The sequence below is a fragment of the Rhinolophus sinicus genome, linkage group LG05 (assembly GCF_036562045.2).
Source record: "Rhinolophus sinicus isolate RSC01 linkage group LG05, ASM3656204v1, whole genome shotgun sequence".
Lineage (NCBI taxonomy): Eukaryota > Metazoa > Chordata > Mammalia > Chiroptera > Rhinolophidae > Rhinolophus > Rhinolophus sinicus.
The window spans coordinates 91,767,735-91,791,771 of NC_133755.1; the positions used below are offsets into that span (position 1 = coordinate 91,767,735).

The 24,037-nt window shown below is 34.0% G+C and overlaps 1 protein-coding gene across 3 annotated transcripts in view; it reads right to left on the reverse strand.

Moving 5' to 3' along the window:
* The window catches only part of SUPT3H (SPT3 homolog, SAGA and STAGA complex component), a 464,238-nt gene that overhangs the window by 154,343 nt on the left and 285,858 nt on the right, over positions 1-24,037 (reverse strand). For all 3 annotated transcript variants that reach the window (XR_012496623.1, XM_074333029.1, XM_074333030.1), the window contains exons 4-5: positions 8,217-8,303; positions 4,830-4,920 (exon numbers count right to left, since the gene is read on the reverse strand). Coding sequence is in view for 2 of the 3 variants with exons in the window: in XM_074333029.1 (XP_074189130.1) it covers positions 4,830-4,920; positions 8,217-8,303 (178 nt within the window). In the remaining variant the exon portion in view is untranslated. The remainder of the gene's footprint in view (positions 1-4,829; positions 4,921-8,216; positions 8,304-24,037) is intronic.

Sequence of the window (24,037 nt, forward strand, 5' to 3'; positions counted from 1 at the left end):
TTTTTTTTTTTAATGATTTTCCTAAACTTATTGAGATAATCATGTGGTTTTTGTCCTTTATTCTATTAATAGGATGTATTACACAAATTGTTTTCTAATTTTAAACGAATCTTCCATTCCTGGGATAAATCCCACTTGGTCATGGAGCATAATGCTTTTAGATGTTGCTGGATTTGGTTTACTAGTATTATGTTGAGGATATTTACATCTATATTCACAAAGATATTAGTCTGCAGTTTGTTTTTTCTTGTGATGTCTCTGTCTGGATTTCTTATTAGGGTAATACTGGCCTTGCAGAACTGGGAAAGGATTAATATTGATTTTTAAATATTTGGTAGATGTCATCAGTGAAGTCTTCTGGGCATGGGTTTTTCTTTGGGGAAAGTTTTAAAATTACTAATTCAAACTCTTTGTTTGCCACAGCAAACTCTTTATTGCCATAGGTCTACTCAGATTTTCTATTCTTGATGCGGTTTCAGTATTTTTTTTCTTTTTAGGACAGTAAATATCTACAGAATTGGGAATATTAACCATCTTATTTACCATGTCTGTTTCTTTTCATTTCGTTTTGTAACTTGAGTAACCATCTTGTATCACTCCTTATTCCAATAAAGCTTTGTTACTACCCATCTCATGTTGCTATTGTCAAATATATTACATATCTATTATGTTATAGACCCAACATTATACTTATATTGTTTTTAAATCAGTTAAGGGAAGAAAGGAAAATAAATATGCAAGTATATTGTCTCATGTTTACCTACATAATTATCTTTACAGGTGCTCTTTTGTGTGTGTTTGTGTGTGGGTGTGGATTTAAATTATTGTCTGGTATAACTTGCTTTCAGCCTGAAGAACCTCCTTCAGCATTTTTAATATGGGTCTGCTAGCAAGAAATCCCCTCAGCTTTTGTTTATCTGGCAATATCTTTATTTTGCCTTCATTATTGAAAGACAGTTTTGCTGAATATGTTTCTTGGTTGACATTTTTTCTTTCAAGTCTTTGAATATGTAATCCTACTGCTATTTGACCTATACTGTAATGAGAATCAGCTTTTACTAATATTGTTGGGGTTCTGTTGCACGTGCTGAGGTGCTTTTCTCTTTGGGCTTTCTTGGTTTACTCTTTCTCTGTTTTTCAACGTATCTACTAGAACATATCTGAATGCGACTCTCTATCCTACTTGGAATTTGCTAAACTGTTTCAATGTGTAGATTAATAGTTTTCATCAAAATTGGGAAGTTTTCAATCATTATTTCTTTAAATATTTTTTTCTGCTCCTTTTATTATTTCCTTTCCTTTTGGTAGTCCCATTATGCATATATTGGTTCAGTTAAGAGTATCTCATATTTATCTGAAATTCTTTTAATTTCCCTTCATTCTTTTTTCTTTGTTCTCCAGCTTGCATAAACTTTAACATTCTGTCTTCCAGTTCACTGATTTTCTTCTTCTGTCAATTCAAAGTTACTATTGAGACCTTGTACTGAATTTTTCATCTCATTCATTGTACTTTTCAATTCTAACTCCAGCATTTCCATTTGTTTCTTTTTTATAATTTCTATATCTTAATTGATAGTCTCTATTATGTGAGATACTGTAATCATACCTTCGTTTTGTTCTTTAAACACCGTTTCCTTTAGTTCTTTGAACATATTTATAACAGGTACTTTGAAGTTTTTGTCTGCTAAGTCCAACATCTGGGCCATTTGTGTTGTTTGCTTCCCATACACACCTGTTTCTTTGCATACGTAGTTATTTTGTTGTTGCCGTTGAAAATGGATGTTTTAGGTAACATATTGTAGCAAATTTAGATAATAATTCCCTCCCCTTCTGGGGGCTTGTTGTCATTGTGTGCTTTTTAATTTAGTGACTTGGCTGGACTAGTTCAATAAAATCTCTTCCCCTTGCAATGTGCAGACTCAGATGTTGCTCCTCAGAGGGCACAGCCTTGAGGATGCGAAGAGTCTCGTTAGTTACCAGGGATGACTGTGATTTTGGTCAGGTTCACTTTGGCTGTCACTTTTCCTGATCCCTCCACTACGTTTCTGGCTGGTATGACTCTATTGATATCACACACAGCTGTTGGTTCCCACTAATTGCTAGCTGACTGCTCTACTGTTTTTTATAACACTCTTGGGCATAAATTGCTCCACAGAGTTAGACTGATTTAAATAATGTTGGGCCCCTTTGCAGAATCAAGGTATTGTTAGATTTTAAATTTTGCTCTGAACCCAGGAGGACTTCTTATCTGCCTTTCCTTGGTTTCCTGTATTAAACTTTTAGCTGATGCACTGGTTTTGCTTGTTGTTACTAGTATCAGAAAGCCACCAGTTTCCTCTTACTTGCTCACCACCAGGGTCTCCATTGCTTTTCACATGCTCTGTTTCAAATAGTCAGTCCCCTCCAGGAGGGCTACAGAGATGTTATTAAGTCCTGCCTCTCGCTTTGGGCTGAACCTGTGCACCACTGTACTGGAGCTGGGGTTGGGAAACAATCAGCTTCTCCTGAAAAGACCCTCCTAGATCTAAAAGTGGGGATTTGGTCAGGGATGGTAACCCCTTGTCTTCTAGGTTTGTCCCTTTAGGTGTGAATCTTTATCCCTGTGAGAGAGCTAGGGTGGGGACAATGAGGGTCCAGTAGTCTCAGGCTGTCATGTCTGAGGTACAGCTTCCCCATGAACAGAGGATGAGAAGAAGCTCCAGTCCATTCAGTTGCGCCTGCCTAGAGTTTCTGCAACATGGAGCCAGAGGAATGAGAGACGCTGAACTCCTTTCCTTCCTGGGGTGAAACTGTTGCCCTACACTGGGAGCTGGAAAAGCAGGTACCCAGTGTTCTTGGTCACACTTGTCTAGAGTAAAACTTCTATCATATTGGGGTGGCAGGATGGGAGGGAAGGAGACAGGTGATGGGAGTAGGTCATGGCTCAGATGCAAAAGTTTCTCACTGTTCTCAATGAGATTGAGTAGATTTTTTTAAATGTGTTTCTCTATTTGCTGTGTGCCCTTAGGATAATGTCTAAAGACTTAAACAATAATTAAAATTTTTTTTCACCAGCTAAAAGTGTTTCACCGGGAAAAGAGTCTACCACACTCCTCACATGGCCATTTTACAAGGCCCTCGCCAGCATGAGATGTATTTTACCTAAATATTCTATTTATAAATTGTATCAACTACTTAAAAATTTTATGTAAGACACAAAATTAGAAAACTTAAATGAAGCTAAAGAGGAGAGATTTGAAATAAATAAGGAGGGGAGGACATCAAACTGTAATGATGGTGTTAGTATAACTGAATACCAGTCTCACCGCTCTGAGCTTCCTGGTGTTCAAAGCACGGTATTAACAGCTATCATTTATTCATTGGCAGGACTGTATCAGGTACTTTTCATAAATTATGTTGAACTTTCATAATAACTCCACATGGTAAATGGTATAATTTCTGACTTATAAATGAGAAAACTGACCCTCATATAGAGAGAAAGCAGAAGACAGGGACTGACTAAAATTCGAGTCTATTTCGTTCCAAGTCTGTATTCTTCATGCTCTATATAAAAGACAACATTTAAATTAATCTAGAGAACTATTTTCCAGGAATTAAATTCTATGAGAATTTTAGGAATATTAAATAGGCAACCCTGATTAAACATTTGATCAGATTTTTTTTTTTTTTTTTTGGCATGGCTATTACACTTGCTGATTTGTTGAGGGTAAAGGAAAGTAACTAGTTCTCTTTCAAAGTTTGTTGACTCCTCAGTTTGTTTTGAGTAGTTTTCTGGGATTTTTCTTAATCCTGCAAAGTTTGTTTAGCTACATTATCAATAACACCATTATGCAGTGACTGTGTTCAGTACAAAATGTATGAGTTACCTTGAAAAACACAACATACAATTGACCTATAAACAATGTGAAGGTTAGAGGCATCAACCCCCGCAGAGACAAAAATCTATGTATAACTTTTGACTCCCCCAAAACTTAACTACTAATACCCTACTGTTGACTGGAATCCTATCAATACCATAAATAGTTGATTAACACATATTTTGTGTATTATATGTATTACATACAGTATTCTTACAATAAAGTAAACTAGAGAAAGAAAATGTTACTAAGAAAATCATTAAGTAAGAGAAAAATACATTTACAGTATTTATTGAAAAGAACTGTGTATTAGTGGACCCATGCAGTTCAAACCTGTAATGTTCAAGGGTCAACTGTATTTATTTTGATTCAACAAACAGTATTTAGTATAATAATTTTCTATTTTCAGTTTAGCCCTATTAGATTCTGCAACATTAATATTTTTCTAAAATGGGGAATTGAGTTAGAATATCAGATTAAGGAAAAATTTCTCCTCTATTAGGCTTTTTATAAGATATCAAACAGCATATAAATAACACACCAAAATGAGGTGGCTTTACATCATAAAAACATGTCAGATACATTTATAATAAATTAATAAAAACCCATACGTATTAATTTCAAAGATATAAGAGTTCTAGCTCCCTACATCCACAACAGAAAAATTCTGCTTGTTAAAATCAATTATGTTTTGAATCAATACAATTTTCTTAATTTCATGATATCCTGATGCAAAGCAGTTCATATTATAAAAAGAAAAAACCTAAAATACCAGATTACTTTTAAGTCACATTAAGACACCCAAGATTTAGCTACCAACTAAATAAATATTTGGCTAATTTCTAAACTACATTATTTAACAAGAGTACACAGACTCTACTCTGATGGGAATACATACATCATACACTGCATAAATGGGTGGAGTATTGTACACGCATCATTGTTTTTAGTTCAGTGTTTTGTTCAGATTACCTTCCAGGAGATCATCGTCGTCTATGCCTTTGACAATCTTTGATTTGTAGTCTCGGAAAAACATGTATTTTAGCAGTCGTCTAAGTTTTTTCTATTAAAAATATGAAATAAATAAACCTTATACATATATTCACTTCGCTGATTAAAAACTACTATAAGTAAATTTAATAAGTTTGTAACACAAGATAATTGCAGAAAATACAGCAATTCTCACCATAATACTATGTAATAAAAAATGTAGTCATCAAATAAAACATAAGAGCTGAAACACAAGCATTTTTAAAATCACTTTTCATTTGTAAGTATCTCAATGCTCCAGAATCATAATTACCTTTATTTTTTTGGTCTTATAAAAAGTTTTACATTCTCTCTGAAGATTGTGATAAGTATCACACTCTCCATACTAACCTGACTATACTGGATTTATGGAATTTTGTACACATTCAAGACCAAATTTCATTTTAAAAATGATTCATAAACAATCTAGACAAGGAGTTTATAACAATTGCGTTAAAAAGCCACGAACTCTCTGTTTTATTGTTTTTTTATTTTTTGAGAATCTTTTATTTAGAAGAGTTGGTTTATGGTTTGTAGTTTTGGAAAACATTCTGTAATCTGAGAAACATTTTTATGAAATCAAAGCAGATTAATGATGGCATTAATGATGGCTTTCTTTAGTTTTATTAGAAGACTATAATACTGCTCAACTCTAAAAGTAACTAATAATACCTTGTAATTTGTTGTGTGCTTACACTTAGAATGTATTATCACTGGTTCCTGACCTTCAGGTTTAAGATTCCTAATAACAGCTGAAACCTATCGCATTTTACAAAGCTCTTTTTTATAACTTGATATTTTCAATAGCCCTGAGATATAGACAACTATAATCTCCCCTTAACATATAGGGAAACTGAGGTTAGAAATAGTCTTAGCAGGGTCAGAAGTAGAACATAACCTTTGAACCTCAGTTTCTTCATTGACAAAGAAAGCAAAGTACCTACCTTACAGGACTATTGCGTGGAATAAATACGCTGCCTAGTGTAATATGTAAAACATAGTAGGCAGTCAATAAATATTGCTTTAATATAAACTGGAATTATTAAGGTCTTCTTGTACCCTTCTTTTCTCTTGCTGATTCCATTCAGTACTTTAGATTTTATTTTGTCTTATATTACACCTATGTAAACTACTTTAAATTGTTTTGAACACGGCAACATATAAATAAAACTATTATTTTGAGGAGAAAGATGAGAACAATGGCTACTCTCGTAGGACGGCAGTGTTCTTGGTTGCTGAAAAGATTCTGGTTATGAGACCTTCTGGAGAGTAGAAAGGCATTGTCGATCAGTGTACGTTCCTGAAGTTTCAATATGACTTAAAAATTTAAATTCCCCAAAAGGAAGGAAAATGTGTCAATGTGTATTTTGTTTTTGTGCTAGCCTCTTTACGTCTGTCAGTGAAAAAGAAAAACTGGAGGCGTTCATTCTGTAAAGCGCTGATGCTAACTCCATTGTTCCCCCCAGGCATCATAAAGAATCTTAGCCCAGGGTCCTCATTTCTGCCAAGAGCACTTTCAGGCTGCTTCCTCACCGCACCAGTGCTGTATAGTGCCTTTTTCTCCTTAGTCCTCCAACTAGACCGATGTCAGTAAGTCCTGTATTATCTTACTATTCGCTATCTCTCTGAGTTTTTCCTCCCTATCCACTTCCAGAACCATCATAGTAACCATATTTGCCTTGATTACTCAACCAGCGTCCTGCTTAGTTCCTTTGCATTTGCTCCATGTAAGTGCATGAATCTCTCCCCAGGCAGAAACCTCTACTTCCACAAATCCTACAGCCTCTCCATTGAATCATACAACTTTAAAATGCTGTGAGTCTTAAAATGCTCCTCCAAATAAATCGTACAGATTTTCTAAACCAGATTATAGTTTCTTAAAAGTTAAGATATTTCTTTGCTCTTCCTTTATATTCCTCATACTATCTAAGAATTAATGAAATAAAAATTAATAAAATGTAATGGTAGATTGGTCAGGTAAAGTCTGTAGATCTCTGAATGCCATTGTATAAGGAAGAGAAAATACTTGATCCAAGTTAATCTACCTTCAATCAATCAGAATGAAAGGTTTTACAGATACAAAGTGACTCGATATTAGAAAGGATGTAAACAAGGTTATCCAAAAGGTCAGATGGGATGGCTTTTGATTAAAAAAACCCCGAAAAACAGAAAAACAACAACAAAAAAACAGAACCACAAGGATACAAAAAATGGTGTTAGAAAAATAGATAAGTATAATTAAAAGGCCAGGAAAACGAATGGAAAAATGAAAAATGCACCATTAGGAACTACGTATTGTTTGCTGACTTGTGATAGTATCTACTATAGCACACTGTGGTTAATCATTTAGTTTTTTTTAACATGTAACTTTTAGATGAAACTCTTATTAAAAACTAGTAAAAGTTTATAAAATATTTTCAACTAGCTATTCATGGAAGATAGTTATGACAAAATTAAACATGTAAATAAATACCAGCTTAGATATTTTAATACCAGAGTTCAAAGAATAAGAAAGATAGATCTTTAATATGTATCTATATCTCCTCTACATTATGGTATACACTTATGCTATTGGAATATTCATCTTGATTGATTGGCTATTTCTTATAACTTAGTGTCACAGAATAACCTTTGTATTTCAAGTTAAAAAAATTACTCTATGAAGGCCTGTAATAACGTATAAAATTAGAAGAAAAATAAATATGCCACTCAGTGTTAACTATCTCATTCATCAAAACAGTCAATATTCAATAAATATTATGTAGCAATGAAAATGCCTAAATAGATGTTTAAGGATAAGTGAGAATTAGTTATCAGCATAATTTTACATAAGTGCCCTTGCCCATGTCAAAAGAAAAAAATCAATTTGTAAACCATTTTATTGTGTCAACTATGAAGACTAAAACATCACTTCAGTAGTTATGATTCCAATTTGAAAGCTGTATAACCAGGATACACAGTTTATTTATATAAGTGTAATTAAGCCCCAAACATGGCAGTTTAATACAATTAAATAGTTTTATATTTCTTTCATCAAAACAGTCAATATTCAATAAATATTATGTAGCAATGAAAATGCCTAAATAGATGTTTAAGGATAAGTGAGAATTAGTTATCAGCATAATTTTACATAAGTGCCCTTGCCCATGTCAAAAGAAAAAAATCAATTTGTAAACCATTTTATTGTGTCAACTATGAAGACTAAAACATCACTTCAGTAGTTATGATTCCAATTTGAAAGCTGTATAACCAGGATACACAGTTTATTTATATAAGTGTAATTAAGCCCCAAACATGGCAGTTTAATACAATTAAATAGTTTTATATTACCTTATCTTTGCGCATCAAAAACAGAAGATCTTCGGCAGATATTACCCTTGCTCCCCGAAGTTGTGAAACTTCAGCTGCTTGCTGTAACTAACAACAAAGGAAATTTAGGAATTTTTCTCAATAGTCTAAATTAAATATACTACAGTTGTGATGTCTCAAGAGAGAAAAATAGAATAAGAGTTAAAAACTTTTGGGAATAATCCAGCAATCACATTAGTGCTTTTAAAAGTAAAATGTCTTATGTTTTAAGGTATAAAAAAATGCAATTAAATTAACTTATAAGCCCACCTGTAACTGATACAATAAACAGAAATCCTTGATTTCTTTCATGCAAAAGAAAAATCATGTGCAGCTTCCAGAAATGCATTAATGCACCTGAAAATAATTTTATGAAATTTTATCCTCACATCCATGTGAGCAATGGTTTCACTCAGTATCACTAGTTGAATAAGTATATTATTAATCTGAGCTCCCATGCTGGTATGATTTGAAATAGGCCCATTCAGAACTTTAAAAGATCAACAAAAACAGTAGCTGTTTCTAATATCCAAAGGAAAAAAAATAGTTTTAGTTTTGGCAAGTCTTCAGTGGGCAAAGGCTTCAGTCCATAAATCATAATATGGGACTGCATTAATTTCTTTCCACACTAATCATATGCGCACAAAAAGTTAACTGTATCTGGAATGCACAACACAAAACATACTGCGTGAAAAGTTAGATTCCCCCTGAAATATTCATCTGGGTCTTTATATCTACAAAGTTGAGAGTTTTCTGGAATTCAGAAGTCCTAGAAACACAATCTTACTTGAAAATGACCTGGAAAATAAAAGAATGTGAAAGATGATAGTTCTATTTTTTGGTACAGGCAAAATCAGTTTCTTATTTTGATTAGTTGGAAGAAACATAAAATATATCCAGCTGAAAAAAAAGAAAGATGCTGGAGAAAACACTACAAAAATGTGCCTGTAACTTCTTCCAAACTTGATCAAACTATGGTGATTGCACCAAAGCAACTCTATCCAGTATTATAAAAACATTTACATATTTCCTGAATGCATCCTTCTTTGAAAGGAATAAATCTACCACATATTACTGAGAACTAATCTTTTAAAAGTGACACACTGTTATCTTAACAATTATAAGAAATCAAATAGTGCATTTGTACTATAGAAATCCTGCTTGAATGTTTAAGCGATTTTGCTAAGTAAGCTTCAAACCTTGTCTAAATACACAGACTACAAAATAGACTACAAACTCCCTATGTGTCAGCCTTACCACTGAATTTCCTGGATACTGGTGGTTGGTATATAAACATAATTCTACCTAAATATAGAAATTTAAATTTAACTGTGAACCATTTAAAAAGAAATCTTAGAGGAAAGGTTTTTAAAAAGATGATGTATCTACCAAGAAAGAACCAAGTTTTCAGCACGAAAAATTTGAACACATTTTTTTGAAAAACTGGAAGAACATCAGGGAAATACGTATACACGTGTTTTTCCCCCCAAATATAAATATTTCTATCACAGACTAAACTAACACACAATCAGTATGGAGAAAATATGAGCTCAGTATCCATTTGTCTGCGCACATATAGAGAATCAGGAAGAAGCAATGTCAAGTGACTATTTTCTTCAATGAAGGATGGTGATGATTTGAAAACTGCAAAGTACTATGCAGATATAGGTAATTTTATTCATGTTAGGAAGGATCAGGATGAGTATATATCCCTAAATAGTTTTCCCAGTTAGTCAACTTTTTACCTACACTACATATAATCTGTATTTATCACCTTCTCAAAAATGTCTGTTTACAACACATTCACTAGGTAAAAAAAGAGAGAATGAAAACTAAAAACATAGAAGAGTTAGACTTTTTAAAGTGGCTTTTCAAAACCAGGACCCAAGTATTGTAGAGATCTGGTCTTTATGTCATGGTAATGTTGTCATAATTATCAGGAACACTTTCGTTTACATCTGGCCGATTTGCTAACTTCCTCACCTAACTGAGGATCCTACTAGCAGGATATCCCCTGGCATTCACTCTCACACCCTGGACTCCCAAGGACAGAACGCTCAGGACTGACACTGATAACTGTGTTAGGTCACCACGCTCATCTGGCCCTGATGTGTCCCATGTTCCAAATTTCTCTCTCCCAAACACTGACCTCCACTTCTTTACTGAGCGAAGAGAGCAACTTTATTAGCTAATTACAGTGATCACACTAAAGTGTGTATGACTTGTTGGCTTACTTCCAGAAATATTTGTCTACATCTACTAGAAAGAGAGAACAACACAAGCTTAAAAAACAGGTTAGCAGCGTGACAGTGCAGTTCCACAGGAAGCTGAGCTCAGGACTGGTGCATTTGATGAGAAAACGATATTAGAACCAGAAAACCAAATTAAAAATATTCCTAATACCTTCAGTGCTTAAAAAAAAAGTTGATTCTGTATTCTAAAAAAAGTCCCTCAATTTCTTAATCCTTGAAAATAAATGGAAGTTATACTTCATTACTTACTGTAGCAAGTGACATATTTCTGGCAATAATTAAAATAACATAAAATAACGGTGCATTTTACAATTTTTATTACAATAAAAGCAGTTTGCATTTAATTGCATTATAAAATATGCAAGAAATGATAGAGCAGAGAAATATGTTAAGACTAATCAATAGTTGAATGAGTATACAAAGCTAATTTTTGAAACTATATGGATTAAGGTATAGTAATAGTAACTTTACAGAGATTTATTTGTAATTTAGTAAAATAATTTGCTAAAAGACATTATTATTCTACCACAATAGCAACTCACTTACAACATTTGTTTTTTGTGATAAATATTATTTCGATTCTTCAAGGTAAACTAAAAATAATATACTTGTAATAACTGTTTAAAAGACAAGAATTTCCCCTAGCATATTAACATTCATCACGTTTACATTTTAATATTTTATGATACTCCCTTTGGAAACTGAGGATTAAAAGATGCACTTTAAATTTTACATGTCATCTTAAATGACACCTTTGCTTCCCACAAATAAATATCTTCTCAGTTTCTCAGTGCTGTCAATGACTCTCGTATTGAAACTCAATTTTTTCTCTCTATTATATTTTCATCAACTTCTGTAGATTTTGTTGTTTGTTTTACTCTGCTCAGGGTCTTGAATTTGCTCTCTACTTCCATAGCATTTATCCTAATCTAGGTCTTTGGGGCTTTTTGATTACTGGTTTCTAAATTTCGGTGTCTCCATATTGCAATGCATCCTAGATGTTAAGTGCTAAAATGATCTACCTCAAATATAATGTCCACAAATCTTGTTCTAGGATCTATGATAATGCACTATTACTTAACTTCAATGTGGTCTTTAAAGCCTGATTGACTCATAGATTTTCCCCTCTACATTCATTCTCAGAATCTTCCTTGTTTTTCCCTCATATTGTTCTACATGTCAGCTCCAATAATTTCAGTTTTATCTTTATGCCTTTGTGTACTTGTGATGGTTAATTTTTTTGTGTCAACTTGACCGGGCCATAGGGTGCTCAGACATTTGGTCAAACATTATTTTAGTGTGATTTTGAGGGTGTTTCTGGATGAAGTTAATATTTGAATCCATAGATTGAGTAAAGCAGATCATCCTCCCTAATGTGGGTGGGCCTCAACCAATCAGGTGAAGAATTGAATACAGTTATGAGGCACTGAATGGTGGGGCTACATTCTGAGAAATGCATTGTTCCAATGTTCACTGCAGCTTTGTTTATGATGGACAAGACATAGAAACAACCAAAGTGTCCTTTGATAGATGAATGGATAGAGAAGTTGTGGTATATATACACAATGGAATACTATTCGGTGGTAAGAAGAGGTGATATAAGAACATTTGCGAAAACATGGATGGATCTTGAGATTATAATGCTAAGTGAAATAAGTCAGACAGAAAAAGTAGAGAACCATATGATTTCACTGATATGTGGTATATAAAACTGAAAACAACAAAAGAACAGGAAAAACAAAGAAAACTCACAGACACAGACAATAGTTTAGTGATTACCAGAGGGTAAGGGGGGTGGGGGGTGGTAGATGATGGTAAAGGGGATCAATATATGGTGATGGAAGGAGAACTGACTCTGGGTGGTGAACACACAATGCGTTATATATAGATGATGTATTATAGAATTGTACAGCTGAAATTTACGTAACTTTGCTAACAATTGTCACCCCAGTAAACTTTAATTTAAAAAGAAAGAAATGCATTGTTATGCACTTTTGGCATTGTGTGAACATCAGAGTGCACTTACACAAGGCTAGATGGCATAGCCTACTCAACATCTAGACTGTATGTATATCCTATTATTGCTTCTAGTGTACAAGCCTATACAGCACGTTACTGTACAAAACATGAGATTAAACCAAGCACAAGAGAACATGATGCAATAAGAGACTCAATTAACACAAGCCGTATGAAGCTCCTGTCGGGATAACATGGCATACTGTTTTACAGCAAACTTTTTTTTTATTTATAAGGAGAAAGAGTACACTCTAAAATAATAATTAAAAGTATAGTAAACACGAAATAGTACCATAGTCATTTACTATTATTATCAAGTATTACAGACCGTATAAAATAGTATGTTCTATACTTTTATACAGGGTGCAGCATAGTAGGTTTGTATTCCTTAGCATCACCACAAACACATGAGTAATGTGTTGCGCTATGATGTTACAACGTCAGTGGGTGACAGGAATTTTTCAGGTCCATTATAATCTTATGGGACCACAGAATTTAGGATTTCTCAGACTCCATAATCATGTGAGCTAATTCCACATAATTAATCCATCCACTCATCGACCCATCCATCCATCCACACTTATACACGTATCCTATTGGTTTTGTTTTTCTGGAGAACCCTAATACAGTACTTTACTCCAATTATGAGAAATTCTTGATTCTTTGTGGAATGTAGCACTTTCTTCTTTAAAATATAGGCTTCAAAATAACTGTCTCAAAGAAAAAAGATCTATACTTATGTTCATACAATGCACTGTTTATTACTTAACCGCAGCACAGAACTTAAGAGGTGTGATCAAACAATAAGGTGAAAGTTTAAGTAAAAATAAATTCATTACAGCAAAAGACGCATTGCCATTAATCCCCCTCAGAATACTCCCTCTAGCTTCAAACACACTCATTCCATTGTTCTTGCCACTTTCTGAAACAGTTCTGGAAATCCTCTTTTGTGAGTGTCTTTAGTTGTGCTGTCATGGCTACCTTGATGTCCTGAATCATTCTGACTTTGGGGAAGAGCCAGAAGTCACATGGTGCCAGATCCAGTGAATAAGGTGGATGAGGACACACCGTAATGTTTTCATTTGGCAGAAATTGCCGTACCAGAAGCCATGTGTGACACGGAGCATTGTCATGATGGAGGATGATTGACGGCACACTTTAAAACACACCTTCTCTCAACTGTAGCACACACCGGACTGACTGCACTGAACAAGCTGAAACTTGTCACACACTGTTACTGAGGTTTGATGGGTCCTTTCCTGTATTGAAGATCACTGCCTTTCCGTTGGATGGCACTCAGCAGCAGCATTCACCGTATTTGCTGATCACAATGGAAAGGCTCCATGTCACACATCGCTTCTGATACAGCAATTTCTGTCAAATAAAAACATTACTGTGTGTCCTCATTCACCTTATTCACTGGCTCTGGCACCATGCGACTTCTGGCTTTTCCCCAAAGTCAAAATGATTCAGGACATGGAGGCAGCCATGACAGTGCAACTAAAGACACTCACAAAAGACTTCCAGAACTGCTTCAGAAAGTGGCAAGAATGATGGGATAAGTGTGTTTGAAGTGAGGGGGAGTATTTTAAGGAGGATTAATGGCAATGTGTCTTTTACAGCCATAATTTTTTTTTTAATTCAAACATTCACCGTATTGTTTGATCACACCTCGTATATGCTCAGTTTACCTAACATTCTCACCTTCCAACTTCCTTTTGAATAATTTCTCTAGGTCTAAGACCACCATTCTCCATAGGCTGTTTATAAGTCTTAAATGCTGGCAATCTATTTTCCCTCAATGATTTTCAGTTCTCCCATCTATAATAAAAATGAATTGGGCTACATGAAGTCAATAACTGGTGCATTTGGCTAGGACTCATATAAATTCAGCAGAAAGATTTCTCTAAAGTTACAAAAGGTTTTAAAAGTATAGCAAAATTAGTTTGATGATTTCATAATTATTAACATCCTGAAAGTATTCCCTTTTAATCACACTTATGCTACACTTCTTTCTTTTGGTTTCCGGCTAACTCCTTGGATCTTTCCTTTTTGAGGATAAGTAATAACTAAGCACTAAGAGGTAGGAGCTGTTGAAAGCTGTGCAAATCTTAGGCTATGTTGTCACCTGGCCTAATATTTATCAGGTTGGCGCAAAAGTAATTGCAGTTTAAAAGGTTAAAAATAATTGCAAAAACCACAATTACTTTTGCACCAACCTCATATTTGGCTATCTTTCTATCTATTGGTCCATCCTGCACTGTTTACAAAGCTAGATTCCAGGTTAGACTATGAAAGCACAGCTCTGCTTGCAACCACACTTGTCAGCTACAGGTAACCTCAAGGATCCTCTCTGAATCCTCCCTGTTGTGACTGAAGGAACTAGGAATTATCTGGATGCTAATTTTAGCTCTACCACTAAGTAACTGTATAACTTTAGATACATTAAATAACTTCCCTAGATTTATAAGTTTATATGTTTCTTTTTCATTTGAAATGGATAACCAATGATTTTGATGACTAGTAGTTCACAATCTTAGTAATACTAATAGCTTCCATTTATTGAGAACCTAATTTGTAGCAGGCACTTTGCTAGGTGTGTTATAAATATTGAACTATAATTCTAAAAATTTCTATCCAAGTTAAAATGTGTATAACATTAAAAATCATATAATACTCTATGTTCTGTAATGACAGGCAGGAATACTTTGCCACACTTCTTTCCAATCTATAATTCTGCTTCTAGAGGCAACTACTTTCAACTTGTTCTGTTACTTACCTCCATATTTGAAATACGCGTATAATGCTTGTTTTCTTTATTTTCAGCTTTAAATACTATCAATTGACTTCTTGCCATAGAAAAATGAAGATGTAGTGTTTTCATGATGACTCACATTTGACCATCTTGTGCCCCCCTCTTGATCTTATAAATTTTAATTTTTTGTTATATTAATATACAGTGCTTACATTATGACTGAGTAAACACTGTTATAGCTTGGTAACACTAATCAAATTTGGTTTTACAAGTTAAATTTTTTTTTAGTTAATAATTTCCTTGGTTTGCTTTTTGCTTAGTTTTTGTTTTGTAACACTATTCATGCCAAATTCTTTGAAAGATTTGAAACATACAAGAATTCCTTTCAATTTCATTGTTTTTGTTTTCCCCCAGAGACACTGCATTTGGAGCCCTCTAGACTCTTCAATAGTTCTATTTGGAGTCTCGATTTCTTGTTCTCTCTCTGTTAGGATAATTTTGGTAGAACACATTCTCAGAAAGTTTCTTTTCTCATTTTTGAGCACAGTTATAATAGCTGCTTTAAAAATCCCTGTCTGCTACTCTCAACATCTGGGTGATCTTGGAGTTAGTCTCCATTTTTCCTATTCTTCTGGGTATGCGTCATGCTTTCCTGTTATTTCATATTTTAAGGAATCTGGGATTTTATCGTAGGTACTGTGAATGATACATTGTAAGGACTCTGGATTCTGTTATGTTCCTCTGAAAAACACTGATTTTTAAAAAAACAAAGCAGTTAATTAGACTCTCTTTCCTTCCCCAAGTGGTAGGTTGCAGCTGAAAATAGTATTGTAAGAAAGGGAGCATGGGAAATAAATTTATGTACGATCCTGTATGCCTGCAAATTTATTTATGCCACCTTTTTATTCAATTGATAATCTATCTGGGTATAGAATTTGAGATTAAAAATCATTTTCCCTTAGAATTTTAAAGGCACTGCTCCATTGTCTTCCAGCTTAAAATATTGCTGTTGAGAAATCAGCTATTGTTTTGATTCCTAAGCCTTCGTGTGACTTTTTTCCTGCCAAGAAACTTTTGCTATTGTTCTCTTTATACTCGAAATCCTGAAATTTCATGGTGCTACCTTGCTGAGGATTTTTCTTAATGTATTTTCCTGGTACTCATGGGGCCGCGGGGCAGGGGGGAGATTTTTTTGGATTGCTTTCAAAATTTCTTACCTTACATTTTCTGGGTTCTTCCTAGAATGCCTATTAATTCAATGTTGGTAGTTGTTGTGCCTTGTATCTTCAATACACGAGTTCCTTTGATTCAACCTCCCCAGAGCGTAATGGCAAAGGGGTAGCTGACCGCCTATCTGGTTTTGATAGGGCACTGGGATAAAAATTGCTTCTTCACTTTCTGCCAATCCTCCTGTTTCTCATCTACCCAAGACTTCTTTTTCAGAGGTACCTTTAATCCTGATCTTTTCCAGGTTCCAGTGTTTCATTTTTCTTAGATCTGTTCAACCTTCAGCATTTCTATCCACTTTTAAGCTTCCATAATTTTCTTGACCTTTCTCATCAGCTGCTTAGGCTGCTCACATTGTCTTTGTAGGTTTATGCCTTTTACATTACAGTGGTACCTCGGTTTTCTAATGTAATCCATTCCGGAAGACTGTCCGAGTTCTGAAACGTTTTAAAACAGCCGACAGCTAGGCCTCAGGATCTGTACTCAACGGAAGCTGCGTGACATGTTCGATTTCTGAGGCGTGTTCGAAAACCGAAGCATTTACTACCGGGTTTAGGGTATTCGTAAACTGAAATATTCGTCAACAGAGATGTTCAAAAACCAAGGTACTATTGCATTTTATTGTCACTTAGTGGAGTTTTGAGAAAGTTTTAAGACAAGGACATTATCACCCATGTTTAAACAGCTGTTTAAAGGAGTATTCCTTTTTTATGTGAACATTTATTGACTGTACTATCCTATGCTTCATGTTTTCTCTACATTATCTAATTTAACCCTCATTGGCAAACCTATGAGAGATGTCCAGGTACACAAATCTAGAACTGAATAATAAATGCTTAACATCAAGCCATTCATCTTTCTCTCCAAGGTTAATTTCTTATTCAGAACACAGGAAGGCACAATCACTAAATCAGGCCTTATAATGCATAGAAAAGTCTAACCACAAAAACATCTATCTGCCTTTCAAAACATTTTCATTGCTGGAAAATAAATGGTTGACAAAAAAAAAAAAAAAAAAAAGGTTTGAATAAAAACATCCAAGTCAATTGCTTCATGCAGACACAGCTTAAGGACTGAGAACTCAACAAGTGTTTAAAAGGAAATGGATTTGTAACTAAATACAGTTAACATTCAGAATACTATAAATGTTAGATATTTGACTTAGTATTTTCCTATCATATGATCTTCTTTTTCTTTGTTGGTGACTGGCCTTTCACTGTCTTAGACATTTGAAACATAAACAAGCATATAAATTGATAAAAGATGTGCCTAACTTTTTACAGTTTCATTTTAACTCTTCTTTTAAGACTAGGAAGTCAAACACAGTTAAGTCAGGTTTTAAAAAAATACGATAATGCTATAATTATCAGTATCTCGTAGCTCAAAGGGAAAAAAAAAAAAAATATATATATATATATCTCCCCAAGCCATAATCATTATAAGCCTGCAAAGCTTAAGAAATGTCCAGTAAACAATGGCTGCATTTACGGTATAAGAACAGCAATCTGGACAAGGAACTAATTCTTTGGTTCTTCTTGTTTAAATGTGAAATTAGGAAAACAACGGCCATTTGAAAGTTTCCTTTTAAATTGTTTTGCATATAAGTTTTAAATACTATAATATATGATACTTTAAATTCTACACTATACTAAACTATATTATAGATTAAATACTATACTATTAACTAACTATTGGTAAAACTATTTAAAATTTAACCATTTACTATTTAACTATTAAAACTAAAATACTATTTATCTAAACTAAAATATGATTAAAATTGTAGAAAAATGGCAGCAGATCTTGAATTTGTTCAACATTATATACCGCTACCTTTCAGTTACCCAATAACTGGAAAATGATACAGTTTAAAAGTGCAAAGATATAAATTTAATTTGTATTTCTTAAAATTTAAAAGCATAAAAATTTTTGGTAGCTGACAAAATGTGTACTTTCCTTGTCCACATTTAATAACGCCTCTTGTTTCTTTATTTTGCTTTTCCTATTTCTTGGCATCTCTGTGCCTCCCTCTATATTCCTTTCTGTTCACACTTCTAAAAAGGCATCCACTGAGAGTTGTAGCCATTAGTTATTTCTTCAAAAGAGAAAAATCTAACAGGTCAAAGACTGAGTTAATTACTGTTCTTTGGAATGCTGCCTAATTTTTTGTATTATAATCTGATTTCATTTCATCCTAGAATGTTTAGGAATAAATACAGGCCTTGGACTAAATCATCATGGTTAGATGTAATTCAAAAGCACTGAATTATGGCAGACCACACACAGACAAAAGTAATGATGAGAAAAATTAGAAAATGGAAAGAATAAAGTAATGTGAAATAATCATGAAGAAAAAGGAAAACTGATTTCTAATTTTATCTCTATTACTATTACCCTTGCTTTAGCAAAAGCAATTACATATATATATTTTGTTGCTGAGAAAACATATGGAGAAAGTGCCAACTTTATTATATTTTTTCTTTTTTCAAATTAAATTTACTGGGGTGATATTGGTTAGTAAAATTATATAGGTTTCAAGGGTACTATTCTATGTGTGTTCACCACTCAGAGTCAGTTCTTCCATCACCATATATTTGACCCCCTTTACCCTCTTCTACTACCCCTCTCCCTCCTTACCCTCTAATAATCACTAAACTGCTGTCTGTGTCTATGAGTTTTTGTTTGTCTTGTTTGTTTGCTGCTTTCAGTTTTATATCCGACATGAATGAAATTGTATGGTTCTCGACTTTTTTTGTCTGACTTAATTCACTTAGCATGATAATCTTAAGATCCATCCATTATGTCCCAAATGGCAGTATTTCATTTTTCCTTGGGGCTGAATAATCTTCCATTGTATATATGTATGATCTCTTCTTTATCCAAGTATCTATCGAAGGATACTTTGGTTGTTTCCATGTCGTAGCTACCACAAATAATGCTGCAATGAACATAGGGGTACATATTTATTTTTACGGATGTTTACAGATTTTTGAGTAGATATCGGCAAAAAGGATTGTGGGTCATAAGGTAATTCTATTCTTAAATTTCTAAGGAACCTCCACACTGTTTTTCATAGTATCTGTACCAATCTACATTCCCACCAACAGTGTACGAGGGTTCCTTTTTCTTTACATCCTCTCCAACACTTGTTATTCCTTGTCTTGTTGATAACAGCCATTCTAACAGGTGTAAGGTGGTATCTCATTGTAGTTTTGATTTGTATTTCTCTAATAGCTAGTGAAGCTGACCATTTTTTTATATTTCTGTTGGCTGTTTGTATGTCTTGTTGGGAGTTCCTGTCCTCTGCCCATTTTTTATTGGATTGTTCATCTTTTTGTTGTTGCATTCTATGAGTTCTTTATATGTTTTGGATAATTAGCTCCTTAGCAGAGGCATTGTTTGCAAATATCTTCTTCCATTTTTGAAGGTTTCTTTTTCTGTGCGGAAGCTTTTTAGTTTGATCTAGTACCATTCATTTATTTTTGCTATTACTTCCTTGCCTTTGGGGTCAAATTCATAACATCCTCTCTGAACCCAAAGTCCGTAAGTTTAGTACCTACGCTTTTTTCTATGCAGTTTATTGTTTCAGGTCTTATGTTTAGGTCTTTGATCCATTTGGAGTTAATTTTGGTATATGGTGACACATAGCAGTCTAGTTTCATTCTTTTACATGTGGTTTTCCAATTTTCCCAGCACCATTTATTGAAGGGGCTTTCTTTTCTCCATTGTAAGCTTTTGGCTCCTTTGCCGAAAATTATCTGTCCATATATCTGTGGGTTTATTTCTGGGTTCTCAATTCTATGCATTGGTCTGTGTGTCTGCTTTTCTTCCAATACCATGCTGTTTTGCTTATTGCTGCTTTGTAGTATAAATTGAAGTCAGGGAGTGTGATACCTCTGGCCTTGTTTTTTTTCTCTCAGGATTGCTCTGCCTATTGGGGGTCTTTTGTGATTCCATACAAATCTGGTGATTCTTTGTTCTATTTCTTTAAAAATATGCCGTTGGGATTCTGATGCGAATTCCACTAATCTGTCTATTGCTTTGAGAGAAAGTGCCAACTTTAGAATTTTAGAATTGCAGCTTCTGACGCTGGGTCTCAGAACTTGATCCATGTACAAGGAGGAAAAGGGTCTGCCATGAACTTCAGTTAAGGTACAGTTTCTTCTGTCAGTACTTATATCCTGAAGAATGTTCCAGAACATTTATATTACCTCCATTTTACATTCTAACTAACTCAGCGGATTATCTCCACATATAACACTACACAAATTGATTTCACAAGTGGTTTAATCAAGAAACTTAAAATAATTATTAGTTTAGAAAAAGTTTCTAGAACCATCTTGACTTTTTTCCTCTCATAAAATTTTTTTAAATGCCTATGGTTTGCTGTTTAAGTGAGATAATGTCATGCAGCATGTAGTAAGTCTGGAATAAATGGTATACATTTATTTAGAAATGAGAAATTTCAGGGCCATTGTAAAAAAGTTTAACTTCTGGTATGCATAACAATTAAAAGCTATTATTGGACTATTAGCACTAATGACTTATTTTACCATAAACAAATTTAGGATGTAAATAATTTGTGTGGATAAATACAGACATACATATATATGTATTTGTATGTATATATACTCTTATACACATATGTTTATACCTCACTAGAATCACTTTTTTACAAGTTTTAAGAAAATAACTCTTCTAAAGTTAGAGGGAAATACTATTATACATAGGCTTCTTCTGACAAAGAACTAATACTGTGTTTCTGTGAAAATAAGACCTACCCGGAAAATAAGTCCTAGTATGATTTTTCAGGAGTACATCCCCTGAACATAAGCCCTAATGCATCTTTTGGAGCAAAACTTAATATAAGACCCAGTCCTATTTTGGGGAAACATGATAGCTTCTTTTACAATTTCTCATGTTGAATCACCTCAACATGAAATATAATGCATGTCTTAGTATGCATATATTTTTGAAGCTATAGTTTTGAACGGAATAGCTGAACTTTCTGGTCCTTACGGCTTCTTGTGGGAACTAAAGATAAGTGGACATCAAATGAGCTCGAAAGATCCTTTGGCTTAAAAGTTCTGATTCCAGTATTTAACCCTAAGTATAGTTTACTTTTAATCACTTATATCTATGAGAGAAGAAATAAAAAAGAAGAATCACAAGAAGAAATAGCAGAACATGGTGAGATGCAGATGGGAGTCAATTTTCAAAGGAAAATCCACCTAGTTATGCCAGTGGAAACAGGAACCAATCCAATTAACTTTTAAGTGTGGAAGGAAGTATGAGAGTATACTAATATTTAGCATTAATGAGTTATTTTACCATAATGTTCTCCATGGTATACAAATCAGCAGGTGATATAGTTAATTATTCCAGTATCCTTACTCAATAGTTCCAGTTAAATTTGAAAGCCAAAGACAATTGCAAAATGGGATTAAAGCAATGCAATTATTAATACATAAAAGAGATTGAAGCCTATCCATTTCCAATTGGCCCTATGCTTTTATCATACGATGAACAGGGGTAATTTGCATATACTTCCCCCAGAGTCTGTCAGAGAAAGTTGCCCGCATGCAAATTTTGTATCCAAACACTGCTTGCATAGGAAAACCAATCAATGTTGTATATAGTATTTGTCAAATTAGATGTAGTATATGTAAAGCTAAAGGAAAAGTCTGGTTTCCTAGGCTCATATGTCAGTCCTATAGTCCACTCAAGAACTTAAAAGGTCATTAAAAAGGGCTCAAAAAGGTACAAATCTTGTTACATTCACATGTCACTGTGAAGATCAAATGAAATAATCAAATAATCAAAAAAGATCAAATAATGTGTGCAGGCACTTAGAGAACTATGAACACTATGAAAACATAAGATATTGCTTAAGGATGACCCATTCTTGGTTAGGGGTATGATGAAAGAGCAATCTATATAAGAAAAGGAAAAAAAGAATGTAGTGATAGTTTGGTAGACCGAGAAAATGGTGTAGAATTGCTACTAATGTGGAAACCAGGATGTTCTTGAGATTTATTCACATCTGGATAAAATGGTACAACCATCCAACAACACTCATACTGTACCATTCTGAGAAAGCAGACAGCACAGAGAAGATCGAACCCTGTCTACTTCAAGAATGCAAGTGTGGTGCCACAGCCGCTGTAGGGTCCCCTCTAACTCAATTACAGACCTAATAGCACCCTCTTTCCATGGTGCTTCTTGGGGACCTGGTACAACTTCAGCCAGCTTACCACTTATCACCCCATTTTGTAAAGATATCTTTTCCCTTTCAGAAAGGCTTCCCTTCCAGAATGCAAGCTATCCATTAAGGTGTGTTAGCATGAAGTGAAATGGTAGTTAAACAATTTGGCAGGAGGCACGGAAGACAATAAGCTATATGGCTGGGGTATGGAGAGAGGCATGGGGACGAGAGTTAGAACGGCTGTGGACTGTTGGGTCCCAGCACAGGCTGTGTGTGAATGTGGCCAATAACTAAACACAGTTGGGATTGTACTAACTAACCCAAACAAACAAATACATCAACAACCATAGGAATATAAAAGTTATCTTGCAGGGACATTAAAAAGAACACCGAGGAAGAAAAAATAAACATAGAAAAGATAATGCCTAAAACTCAACTCAGTATCTGCCCAACAACCGTGTTTCCCCGAAAATAAGACCTAGCCAGCCAATCAGCTCTAATGCATCTTTTGGAGCAAAAATTAATATAAGACCCGGTATTATATCATATTATATTTATTATATACTACATTACATTATATTGTATTACATTATATAAGATCTGGTCTTATAGTAAAATAAGACTGGGTTTTATATTAATTTTTTTTAACATTTTTTTTATTAGTTTCAGGTGCACAAAACAATGTAATAGTTAGACATTTATCATTTATACCCCTCACACAGTGACAACCTCTTATATTAATTTTTGCCCCAAAAGACGTATTAGAGCTGATTGTCCAGCTAGGTCTCATTTTCAGGGAAACACGGAAATATTGGTTTTTATACTTCTTTCTGTGAATTCTCAGGGCAGTGATATTACTAAAAGAGAAGTCACATTAGGGCAAATCTTCAAACCACAGTCTTGTAGATGAAGCCAAAATGAAATAAGCAAGCAAGGAAGTTAAAAATTGACTATTTTTAATTGAACACTGGTTGCTGGTTTGTTCAATGTACATATTAATGAGCATTTAGTAGAGGCCAATCACAGGGCTCAGAACTGCAAATTATGCTAATCAGAAGCAAAGCAAAGCAAGCAAGAAAGTAACAAGAAGAAAAAAATCAAAACATGTTTCCTAATCTCACAGAGTTTATAGACTGTGCTTATTTTTTTAGGTAAGATGTACAATGAATGACAGTAGATATTATGATTATTATAAAAATTTTATTTTAAATAAGTTAAACAAGTTTATGCTGAAAATCAGACCAAACAGGAAATAAGTACTATAATTTATATACTATATTGAAGAATACATGAAGCGAAAATCTTTGCAAATGTTCCACAATGAAGCCACAGACGACATTAATGTTACAAA